At 46.4% G+C, this 12,477-nt stretch overlaps 1 protein-coding gene and 1 long non-coding RNA gene across 2 annotated transcripts in view; one reads left to right on the top strand and one right to left on the bottom strand.

Annotated features, from left to right (window-relative positions):
• Positions 1–1,444: 1,444 nt before the first annotated feature.
• LOC114599089 (uncharacterized) lies at positions 1,445–12,008 on the bottom strand. Its single transcript, XR_003707240.2, has 4 exons — positions 11,885–12,008; positions 7,433–7,537; positions 5,052–5,260; positions 1,445–4,867 (listed from the first exon to the last, which is right to left on the bottom strand). It is a non-coding gene; the product is annotated as an uncharacterized LOC114599089 (long non-coding RNA).
• ZSWIM5 (zinc finger SWIM-type containing 5) overlaps positions 11,244–12,477 on the top strand; it is a 113,471-nt gene continuing 112,237 nt past the window's right edge. Inside the window, exon 1 of the mRNA XM_028733643.2 lies at positions 11,244–11,989. Within this exon, the coding sequence (XP_028589476.2) occupies positions 11,284–11,989 (706 nt within the window). The 5' untranslated portion in view covers positions 11,244–11,283. The remainder of the gene's footprint in view (positions 11,990–12,477) is intronic.

Here is a 12,477-nt window from a genome sequence, read left to right as displayed (position 1 = left end):
TACATTGCGGTATTCTGCATAGGTTACAAAAATGTTTCATGACCTGGCGGAATGGCTGCTGAGACAGTTCTGGGAGAAGAGTCTGTAGTCCTGAGTTGAGCACAGATTGGGGAATCTCCAGTTAAACATATGGCCCCAAGTCATGCTGCCTGAATTCTGGTATTTTGAATTTTGGGTGCTGAAATTGCCCGATGTGTGGTGTAAAATCACTGGTGCCCTACTCAGAATCTCCCAACTGCAAATGGAATCTCGCTCCTTATTCTGTGCTTGAGCAGCTGAGGAATAGGGTGGCTGCCCTGTTTAGTGAAGGCCGACCACACTTCCCTCCTCCTCCTCTTCTTCTTTTTCTTCTTCTTTGTCTCTCTCTCTCCCTCCCTCACACACAGCAGGTCATGTTACATTGGGAGCTTATGCATGGCATGCAAGGCTCACAAAAAAATGAACATGGGAACAATCTGAAGTTGTACTCTGCTGGTGAGTTTGGGCTCATCGTGTCTGTGTGTGTCAGCTGTTTGCCTCCATGGGGCTCAAATCCGTCTGCGTTAAGCAGCAAATTGGGTGTTTAATCCCTACTTGCTGGCACCATAAGCAGTTGGGATTGGAAGGCCACAACTGAAAGATTTGTGTCTGCAGTCTGCCAGGCTATGGCTAATTTCTAAATCCCTCACAGCCTCCTCTCCACATGTCTTCCCTTTGCCATTCAGCGGCTAAGGCTGCGTGGCTGTTGTGGAGTCTGGAGAGCACCGTTGTGCACAGTACTACCTCTGTATGCAGCTTGCACAGTCAAGCATTTGATGAGCAAGAGAGATTCTGTAGGGAGCACACCAGCTTCTACATCCCAATGATGGAAGGTAGCTGCCATCCAAACAATTAGTGCTCTTATTTGAATTGGTTTCTGATGTACAGCATGGGGACATGTCCTCCTTTTACTCTAGAAGTGGATAGGTTGTGGCTACACTTGGGCAGTATTTAATTTAAACTTGGGCCTGGGGCAAAACTGCGGACTATTGCTACCCAACTTTGTTAAATGTTTTGTAAAGTGAAATTATACTAGGTTATGTGCATATTATCTGAATATCCTAGGGCAACCTTCCCCATCTTGACCCCACGCCCTGGCTGATGTTTTTGGACTTCAACTCCCATCAGTCCCAGCTAGCACAGCCAATGGTTAAGGATGATGGGAGCTGTAGTTCAATACCTGGAGGGCACCAGTTTGGCAAAGACTAGCTGGCTGGGTGTCAAAGGAGCTTTCCTGTCCACCTTTTCTCTGCTCTACACTGAAATTTGCCAAGCCCAGTAAGGCTAACAAATAACCTCCCCACGCTTGTCAGCAAAGGCCACCTGTACTGCAACATGGGGAAACTATGATAAAATATTTTATATGTTTGTAATTATTATTACTCCAGGTTATAACTAGAAAATGGAGCATTGAACAGGCTCAGAATCAGAAGAATAAAATGTAATTGTAAAACCGCACTATTTAAAAAACACAAAAATGCCATTAAGAAGACAATAATAATCAGCTGAGTAGTATTAAATGTCCTGTTCCAAGAATGGATAACATAAATTATGTTCCCTTCTTTCTTTTTCCCTTCCCCCATCCCACAACAGCTGTGGGGTACCCAGCATTAAGCTGGAGAATTGCCAAGTCAGATTGCTTTGGAAATATCTCCCTAGTGGCAGCAGCTGAGCTCAAGAAAATGGGCAAGTGGAAATGAACAGAGCAGTAAAACCATAGGCCTGAATTCACCCATATTAAATGCTTTCCCCCACCCTCAGGGCTGGCCTCTGCGTGAGGCAAGATGAGCCTCAAAACTCTGGTGGTGAACCCAGAAGGGAGGGCAGCAGAATGAGCACATGCCCCCACCATCCAGCCCACCACTGTGGCCACTACTGCTGGGTGGCCACCATTGGTGCCAGTATCATTGGTGCCTACTATCTATGCCACTCCCAGAACGCATGCTGCTGCTGTTATCCCCCTGCAACCATGGGCCAGTCCCGAGAAAGGAGATGTCAATTAAACATCAGGATGAACTTTTTGACAGTGGAATGGACTCCCTCGGAAGGTGGTGGATTCTCCTTCGCTTAAGCAGAGGCCGGATGGCCATCTGTCATGGATGCTATGGTTGAGATTCCTGCATTGCAGGAGGTTGGACTAGCTGACCCTTGGGGTCCCTTCTATGACCCCCCCCCCCCAAAGAGAGATGGAGAGAACTGGCTACGTATGCTCTCTGCTGTTGATGAGCAGGAGAGTCCCATAGGTTCCTGCCACTGTTATGGGGGAAAACTAAGCAGTTTTTGCTACCACAGCAAAGCAGCCATGGGCCTTTGCTCCACCTCTATCTCTCCACACATAAGGCTGCTTTCTTCCTCAAAGCATGGCATTGTTGGTTGAGAAGGCTACAGAGATGAGATCTGCAAGTCCACCCGTTGTCACTTTGCTGCTGTGGCAAAAGCTCTTTAAGCAGGAAACTATTACACTTTAAGCAGTGCTTGCCATGGCAAATCAGAAGCACGGACAACATTCATACAGCGTGCCTTTCCAGGGCCCACTTGCCCCGCAATGCCTCACTCTGAATAAGGACCCTGAATAAGGATCATTCCTGAGAGAAAAGCATTGTGCAGTAAGTGATAGCAGCCACACAGGATGGTGGTGGAGGGGACAAGGAGGCAATCAGCTTGGTGAGCACAATTTGCTGCTTCACCTCAGACAGCTAAAGGTCTTGAACCAGCCCTGCTTCCCCACACTTAGCTGCAATGTATGGGAGTTTGGAACTAAAGAGAAATTCAAGGATGTATGTTTCCCTCCCTTTTAGTACAGGCACAACAGCATACAGTGAATTGTCCTTTCCTTGCAAGGTTCCTACAGTTGTGTAATATGTGTAGTTCAGCTTACCTGAACTGCAGAATCCGTCATGCCTGCTCACCTGGATGCTTCTGCTCTTAAAGAGTTTTCTTTATTGCAAAAGTTGGGGTTTCAAGGTAAAGAGCCCTTGGGGGGGGCCTTGGGAAAAGGCCATGTTGATCATTTACCACCATGCTGTACACTGAAACTAGCTTGAATTGATGAAGGAACTATTCTGGAAAGCTAATTTGAAGTGTCCTGTTTACTCACGGTTTTTGCTTGATTTGTTCATGCTCTTTCAGTCTGGCAAAATGTTCCCCATGTTATTTTAGTATTTCTAATTAACTAGAGTGAACATGAATGATTAGGGGATGTGTGGTTGGGGTTTTGGTTTTTTTGCTGAACTCAGCATTGCTTTCAGCCAAGGCCAGCTGGGCCAGAAGCCTGCTCTCTTGGGTCAATGAGTAACATTTTGGATCTCAACCCCCTTATTAGCATTTCCTCCAGAGGAGAGGAAAAGGCAGTAATTCTTTCTGCAGTAACCCAGGCTTCACACGCCAGTATCTTGATATTTGTCAGGACATAAAATTGTTGGCATTCAGAGCAAATGTATTTGTTACAGAAATATGAAGTAATGTGTTGGATGAGCCTCCTTCTGTGTTGGATGTGCTTTCCATGTGGGTACCAGGTTTGAAAAGAAGTCTAGTCCTTTACAGTTCTGACTGAAGCTGTTCTGGCTGAAGATTCAAAGACAGAACAATTACTTATAGTTCTTTGTAGGCCGGAGAAGTTGTGCCACGATGTGGCAGGGAAAAGACACCTTCACGGAAGATTGAAAACTAAAAAGAAAGCAGAAACCTGGGGGGGGGGCAAGTGGCAGCTCGTTTGTGCATCATTCGCCAGCTTTTCAGTTAGTACAAATATAGAGAAGTCTCATCAAACTATGGTTGGCGTAAAGCTTACACTGTAAACCATGGTTTCCCATTAGATCTGAATCCAAAATGTGGACCTCACAGCCTCTTCACAATGTGACCCTGGCTTCTCACACAAAGGCCTGCCTGTCCAGTTATGTGCTGCTGTCAAACTGTACAAAGTTAGGAGCTTTATATCTATCTACCCATCAGGCTGCCACTCACAAAGGTTAGATAATATATGGGAGGCGATTATTATGTACAAACCTTTTGAAATTTGTTTAAGGTATAAATATTGCCTATACGCAACATGGTTACATTTTGGGTTTTAAAGGGAAGTTTAATAAACTTGGTTATTTTGCCATCACGCATTCAGTAGTGTGGAGTACCACTTATTTCACTGCAAGAAAAGGATGTCCTCTCCTTAGGCACTATTTGCCAGCCCTTTGCATCTACTATATATTTTGGAAAGTGATTTGTCCATCTATCTGTCCCTCTGTTCTTCATAGGTTCAGCTGCCTCATGAGATACCATTGCCATACTTGGCACGAGGGTTCCTGAGCTGCGGGTGGAGAGGGGGACAGTTGTTGTTGGAGTTTGGATTCTGATTGCCATTTTGAATCAAGGTAGAGAACCCAAATGTTACTTGGGAATGACTTTGCCCAATTTTTTTGTGTAGGTTCAGCTACCTCTCAAGGTATCACCACCAAACTCAGCATGAAGGGTGGCAGACTTTGTCACTGTTTGGATGCCGGGTGCCATCTTGATTCAAACCAAAACGTGACTTTGGCGTGACTTTTTTGGCATAGTTTTGGCTGCCTCCAGATATCGCTGCCAAACTTGGCATGAGGTTTCCTGAAGTGGGGACAGCAGTCTTCATTGACATTTAGATGCTGAACACCATTTTGATTCAGACCAAACCCTAGAAGGGTGTGTGTGTGTGTGGTGCCATTGGTCTCCACCATGCAAGCAAGTCTTGCTTGCTGAGATTTGGTTAATAAGACATTTTGCAATTGGAAAAGGTTCTCTGTATACTTGGATTGCTCCTTGTCAGTCAGCTTTTCTCTTCAGTCAAGGACACTATGCATATATATACTGAAGCTCCTGTTTCCTACAGGGAAGGAGAAAAGCTGAGAATGTTCATTGCACTTTACAATCCTTGCTTAAACTGCCTGCTTTCTGAACAAAAAGAAAGTCTTGTCTCTTTTAAAATAATAATTAAGTACTGAATATAAGATGTGCAAAAAGGAGCAGGGAATCAGGGTGGGGGGGACAGAACCCAATTCAGTTTTTACCTGCAGCATCTCATGGTGTTCAGCGTCAAATGGCTGAGAAATCTACCAGTCTAGATAGCTTGATCCTTTGCAATAGACATCTATCTCCGCAGCTACTGCAGCTTTCAGGAACTGAATGAAAGGCTTGAGATGTATGGTACAGTATCTTCCACGTTCCTCTTGAAACTGACTTTTAACATTGCTTTCCTCGTTTCTACCACAAGAGGGACCTGGAATATAAAACAGCATTAATTAAAATCAAGCCTATTTCGTTTCACTGCAGGAAAGAAAACAAAGCCTCCACTTGGAACACCCGAGAGGCCATGGGTTGGTTAGCCTTTTGTCCTTTCCAACTTGACATCAGCCAGTCATGGAGAACAGAAAATGCGGAAGTGTTCAGAGTGGATCAGAGGGTGGGGTGGGGGTATTAAATTCAAGGCAAAAGAGTTCACTTGGGCACTTGGCCACTCTTAAAAGGATTGATTTGTAAAATTAGTATAGTTGTGGACCAAGTTTGGAATTGATTGCTGTTATTTTACTACCAAATGAACAAGATATTCTTTTAAAAAAGGATATGAACCAGGGTGTCACCTGTGAATGTTTTCCATGTTTCCAACATAGGAAGAATCCTCTTTCTCTTTTATTACATGGAACTAGGAGCTCAAGTTTATTTAATTCCTTATGTAAACCTTTGGGCAAGGTTCTAGACATTCTAGATGCCCAAATATAAAGTGATTTGTTAGGTCAACATCTACAGAGGTAGTAAGCGCCCTTTATTCTTTCCTGCCACATGGGACCTGTTTATGAGCAGCTCCCGTACAGCTGGGAAAACATTTAAATAGTGCAATCACAAGGGCGAAAGACCATTGCAAATGACCAACAACTGGGAGGTTGGATAATTTAAATGTTCTCCCAGCTTCATGTTGTGGATAAACAATTTCCATGTGGCGGGAAGAATGTTGAATAGAATGCAATAACTTGTGCTTTTAACCTTGATCGAAATATGTATGATACCTGTTTCAAACTAACAGACAATAATAGATGTTTCTTTGATAGAAAGAATGACCTGAATAAAGTAATTTTGGACGCGCTGTTCTCAAACCTCATAATTTAGCACTTGCATGTTTCCTTCAGTGATGCAATGAGCAAGGGGGGAGGTGGAATGTGTGTGTGTGAGAGAGAGAGACTTCAGACCAGGAAACTAGCCAGGTGGAATAGGACTGAATCCTCGCTATGCCACAGCCCTGATGAGATCAAATCATGGATTTCACTCATCTTTTCAAGTTTGACCTTTATAACCAGAGGCTAACCAGGACTTTAGATGTTTGGATGGTTGCAATTAGCAAACTCTCATTAAATGTTTTGTGCAGGTGGACCAGAGAAGTTAACTTTTCAGAGCGTGAACGTATATTTCTATGGTCATGAGGGAAATGCCTACAAATGTGAGGGGTAGAATCTACGAAAGGCACAGGATTTGCTCTGTTCAATTCATAAGTGTGAAATTAAATCAGTATCTGTAAATATTCCTAATTTTCATAATTTATTTTAGTAACCCAAATTAAAGAATGTGAAGCATTCCTGCCAAAATGGCACCACTAGCATGACTGCTTATCCCTTTGTAAAATTGTTCATGTACAATGAGGGCATAAATAATTGTAATACTAATTAAACTATTAATATAAAATGTAGCAGCCACATTATCCATATGGAGAAAGTGCTTGTTTGGCTAAGGGTCTGCCTTACTTCATATTCTATTCAGTGATCTTATGTCAGCTTCCTCTTTTTCCTAAACCCAAATCTACACTCAATTTTTTGCCCTAGTTGTCCTAGTAAGCTCCCATGTTCACAGTTGGGAGTAAGCCCCATTGAATTAAATGCGAGTTGTTTCTGAAGAAACATGCATAGGATTGCACTGTTTGGTTCTGGGTGTTGCTACACTGTGGTACTGCGTAAGAATTCTGTAAGCACTGTTACTTGGTCATTAGCTTTATGGCTCGCAATCATTAAGCATTTAGTGATCTGTAAAAACATGGGACACGATCCAACCCAAAGCTTTCAAGCCCATTGATTTGAAAGGGAGAGTTAAGTTTTCTCATTAATATCAATGGGGTTTAAAAAACTACTTAACAAAAGCATTCTCATAATTAGAGCGAGCACCAGCATCTGGCATCCTAGGTGCAGTTTTCAGGGCCCACCACAGGTAATGCCGTCCACCAGCCACACACAAATACATGACTGATTTTGGGGAGCTACCATTTTAAATTTCTTTAAATGTCACAGAGTGATGCTACATAGAATGCTCCAAGGCACCATGGGAAATTCAAAATGGTGGCTTCCCAGCTACTTTCTGCTGCCTCCAGAAATACCACCAACTGAGATGCCCTCCATTGTAAGAAGCTCACCAGATAGCACTTTGTCAAGGTCCTGTTCAACCCTGGAGGCAGCCCTCCCCATCATCAGTTATTCAAATAGTCGCAGTTATTGGCTGGCAATAGTCACAGTGGTCACTAAATAAAGAGATTGTAGGTGAGAACTGTAACAGGCACCTTATTTTTATATGTGTTTCATGTCTTTACTTCTTGTATCAGAACAGCATATAACAGGGATATATATTCTGAGAACTCTTTTGTCTGCTGTCAGCTAATAACCAGATTACATATTGCATTTGTACACCTATGCATCTTATATCGAACAGCCAGGTACATCTGGTAGTGTTTAATTGATTGATTAATTAAAAGCATTTAATAATTTCTCACAACAAATGTAACATCTGTAGAAAAAAACTTTACAACCTGAAAAAAGAGACAATGCATGTATTTTTGTAAACCAAGAAAATCTTTAATAAAAATTATTTTTATAAATTAAAAGCATAAAAAACAGATACACACACATACATTTTAAAAATCTGAACTGGCTCTCATAGAAGACAGTACTGTGAAAGCAGGATAATTAGAAGGAACTAAATTTTGTATCAGGACCTCAAGTGCTTTATTTCTGCTAAGTTCTCATTATTTAACCAGCGTTCCTAACTGTGACAGATGTCCTATATTTGTGTTGGAGCTGTTTCCGCTCCTTTTGCAAAATCCCACCTGCTCCTTCCTCACCTGCTCAGTTTTCAACACTTGAGCTTGAGAAGGCATGCCAAATGTGAGACAGCTTTTGTAAGGTCTGGTCAATATCACTTGCTCTGATGTAACAAAACTAAACCCTGGAACTTGTTAAATTTCCATACACATTGAGTTAACTTTCTGAGCAGGACAAGGATTCTTTATGGGTTTTAATGAGGAAGAACAATCATAGAATAATTTTAATATTGACTTTTGACTGTTTTAGCTTGCAAGTCCACTGGCTGAAGGAGTGCAGGATTTGGTGGAAGCTTAATTATGCTGGCGGAAGTCAAGATACAGAGGAATATAGGAAGTTGTCTTCCACCAAGTCAGATACCATTGGACCATCTAAACTAGTATTGTCTTCACTGTGTGGCAGCAACTTTCTCAGCCCTACCTGCAGAAGTTGGGTATTGAAACTGGGAAACTATACAAAACAGATGCTTTACTTCTGAGCTATAGGCTTTCCCTATATGCTGCTGGGGTGACAAATTCACCAGTGGAACACCTGCGATACACAAGTGGTTGTGTTCTAGTTGCAAAGGCATGTCCAATGATCCAGTTAAAAGACAGAACCTGATCTGATGCCATGTCTCAATGCATGGAGCCAACACAGAAAAACTGGAGACACTAATGAACTATAAAGGATAAAGCAAACCAGTTGCTCTAGGGGTGTTAAACCTCTCCTCAGCAGCTGCTACTTGGGTCACAGTGCTTCCTTTCTTTTTAAAAGAGCTCATCTGCAAAAAGCAGAGAATGCAACTTTTATACATGCAGAAGTCTAGCTGAAACTGTATATGGAGAAGGAAGTCAGCTACTGTGGTACAGGATAAAAACATGGCCAGCTGTTTCAATTATTGGCAATGCTTAACTTAGGTGCACTAATTTCAATGGGTTTACTTGGAGTAAAAGTTAGTTGCCTACAGTTCTAAACTTGAAACATTGACTTGCTAAAGTTTTTGCCAATGTTTGTGCTCACAGCCGCCTCAGCAAAGGCAGATCTAGTAACCCAACAACTGTGATACGGTGCTTTGTGGCATGATCTCTTAGGTATATCATCATTGATCCAATATTAGAACTTCTGAGATATCAGGCACTGCAGTGTTGCTTCTCCTTTTTGCCTGCTGATGCATAGAAGTTACTCTCACATACATTTACAATGCAATGCGGTGTCTCTCTTGATAATTTGTGAATACAGGGGCTTCTCTGTATCTCATAAATATTTCCATTGAATTCACACTGAATGTCAAAGTAAATAGCATTTAAATTCTATATTGCCCTCTGAGGCTAATTTTAGTTACCAAAATTAGGTAGATAACCGTTTACTTTTGGAAACATTGGCACCCATGTTACAGAGCTACAAAATCCAGGTTTTCACCTGTTCCACAAAGTAGAACTCTCCCTCTCTATATTCAAGTGATGTTGGTCTCTCTGCCTGCCTGTTTATTGTCTGAGACTATGGATAACATCTGTATGTGTGTGTATGTGCTTTGATGAAAAGAAAACTACTGAGATTGCACAGCCACTAACTGAACCAGTCACTCCCAACACAGATTTTGAAGTGAGGAGGAGTGATGCAAGGACTTGCCTAGGATTCTATGGAATGAGTGGTATAGGATGTTAGAATGTCTTTGTACACATTACTTTGCTTACAGAAGGATACTTTGACTTAGGCATGTTGTGCCTGGAAGATCAATTGTGCTATGCAACCAGATTCTAAACAGAATTAGGAATGTCTAAACCAGTTTGTTGTGGTAGTCTCAGGCCTGTCTATCTTTGCATAAGAGCCAGCTGCAAGCACTAATGCATGCATACTCAAAATAGTGCTCAGATGATAGCATGGCTACACACTGTTCTATATAGTAAGATAAAAACAATGCACTTTCCCTTGTGTTCATCTTTGTGCAAATGAAGGTTGTTGTGTTTTTCCCCAAAGGCACAACTAGTTTCTTACAGAATCCAGGGGTGCCAGGGGCCTTTCTTGCGCAATGCCAGGTGTCTGCGATGGGAGCTTGATGGATCCAGAGGTAGCATCATAGAAGATCTATGGAACTGGGTTTAGTCTGTGGGGTACCATACAGCAGATGTTACAGCTGATCGTTTTATATTAGCTTATACTGAATGGCCCAGTTGCTGCCTTGTAAGATAGGAGGAGTACAGATTTCTACCCTCTCAGGTGCCAGTCTCTAGGTTTTTCTGAATTAAGAGTTGGCTCGGCTGTACATTCATATTTTTTTCTAGGGCTTTGTGAGAAGCTGCGAGGCGCATTCCACGGGGCACTCAAGGCATGCCAGTGGCAGTGGGTGACGTTGCAGACTTCAGGTCAAGAGGAGCAATGAATGCTTTTGAGGGTTTGCCTTTCTAAAAGGAGAGATCCTTGCCTAGCAGCCGCCCTCTGCCATCTGCCCTTGAAGCCCTGCCTAATCCTAGGTAGGCGAGGAGGGACAAGCCGCCTTGCTTATTACTCAGCGGCCAGATAAAGACCTTCTGCTCGTCCTGAGAGGCGCTTCTCCGTCTGATCACTTCTATTTCCAGCAGGACTCAGCCCCTTGGGAAGGAGATCGGAGAGCAGATTCCGAAGCTGAGCCTCCTGGCGCAAAGGAATCCCACCCACCCCCAGACCCCATGCGAAAGGTTGCTAAGTGGGCAAGCCCCGTCGACGAAGCCCCCACCCCGCGCAAACAAAAGCATTCTTCGCCCTTCACGAAACGTATCTCTGCGCTTCTTTCCAGAGGAAGAGAGCACTTAGAACGCTACTCAAAGTCAACCTCCTACTCTGAAGAGATTTGCTTTTATTAAAAGGACGTGAAACGGTGGCCGGGGAGGGGGGAGACGTTCGGGCAATGTCTAGAGGGAGTCCCCATCTCTCACCTACGCAGGTTGAAGTCATGAGAAAGAGCAATTGTTGGGGGGGGGGAGTGTCAAATGTTCCGAATGAGATTCCTTCCACAGGGAGGGGCCACGTGACACCTACCCCCCTCTCCGGTCTCTGGGGCGGCCGCCCACGCCGTGGTCCCCGTCCGCCCCCTCCCTCCGTCACCCCCCTTCTCCGCCGCAGTCTCCTCCCTCCACCGCCCCCCCCCGTCGCGCTCGCAGGCAGGCAGGCAGGCAGGCACGGGCTGGGGCTCAGTGGGTCGGACGCAGCCATGGCGGAGGGAGGCGAGGGAGAGGAACTGCTCCGGCCGCCGCTGCCCGCCGCGGGCTCGCCGGGCCCCAAGCGCCTGTGCTCCCGGGGGGTGGGCGCGGCGGTGGCGGCGGCTCCCCGCGCGGGGGGCTGCCCGGGGGGTCCCGTCGGGGCGGGTGGCGGCGCGGCCAACGCCGTGGCGGTGGGGCCGCGGGGGTGCTGCCCCTCCTCGGGTGGGCCCGGCCCGGGGCCTGTCTGCGGGCCGGCCGGGCCGCTGCTGCCGCTCCAGCAGCCCGAGTCTCTGCTGGACGCGGCGGCCAAGCGAGTGGCGGGCAGCTGGGCCTTCGAGCGAGTGGAGGGCCGCTTCCAGCGCATCCCCGAGCCCGTGCAGCGCCGCATCGTCTACTGGAGCTTCCCCCGCAGCGAGCGCCAGATCTGCATGTACTCCAGCTTCCAGCCCGGGCGCCCCGGAGGAGGCGGCGCCGCCGGGCCCGGCAACGGCGCGTCGGCGGGCGGCACGGGAGCCGCGGGCAACGGGACGGGCGTCGGCGGCGCCGAGGACAGTCCGGCGGCCCCGGCAGCCGCCACCGGCGCAGCCCTTCCCCCCGGCGCGCCCCCCCTACCGGCCTCGGGCGTCCCGGCCAGCGCCGCCGTCACCGAGGGGCTCCCCTTCCGCAGAGGCATCCGCCTGCTGGAGACGGGCGCCGTGGACAACGTGCTGCAAGTGGGTGAGTGAGGCACTTCGGCGGCGGCGAGAGACCGCCCCTTCTGCCCTCCGCCGGCGCGTCCGGCCGCTGCTCCGCTCGAGGATCCTTGGTTCCCCCTCTTCCTTGGCCGCCTCGCATTTCTCTCGCTCTCCTTCCCATGCTTCGCCTCCGCTTCCTTCCCCGCTGCCTCTTTGCCTTCTCACGGGCTGCCCTTTCATTCCCCTCCCTCCTGTCAAATGCCATTCCTCTTTCCCCTCCCCCCCATACTGTATCCTTTTCCTCGATCCCCTTCCCTCTCTCTCTCTCTCCACCCCCAACCTGCCTTTCCCCCTATTCTCTCGCTTGGTCCCTTATCTCTGCTGCTGCTTCTGTGCTTTAAGACCCTGAAGATTTCCCTCCTCCAACAATCGCAGCCTTTTGTCTGGTCTGTTTGCTGCTTGACAGTATCCCCACCACCCCCACCACCCCGGAGGGCGGAGGTTGGAGGTTGGAAGGGAGAATGAGAGGGT

This window comes from Podarcis muralis, chromosome 5, assembly GCF_964188315.1.
Source record: "Podarcis muralis chromosome 5, rPodMur119.hap1.1, whole genome shotgun sequence".
Taxonomy (NCBI): Eukaryota; Metazoa; Chordata; class Lepidosauria; order Squamata; family Lacertidae; genus Podarcis; species Podarcis muralis.
Note: the sequence above shows the minus strand (reverse complement) of the source record. Positions and strands in the feature narration are given on the sequence as shown.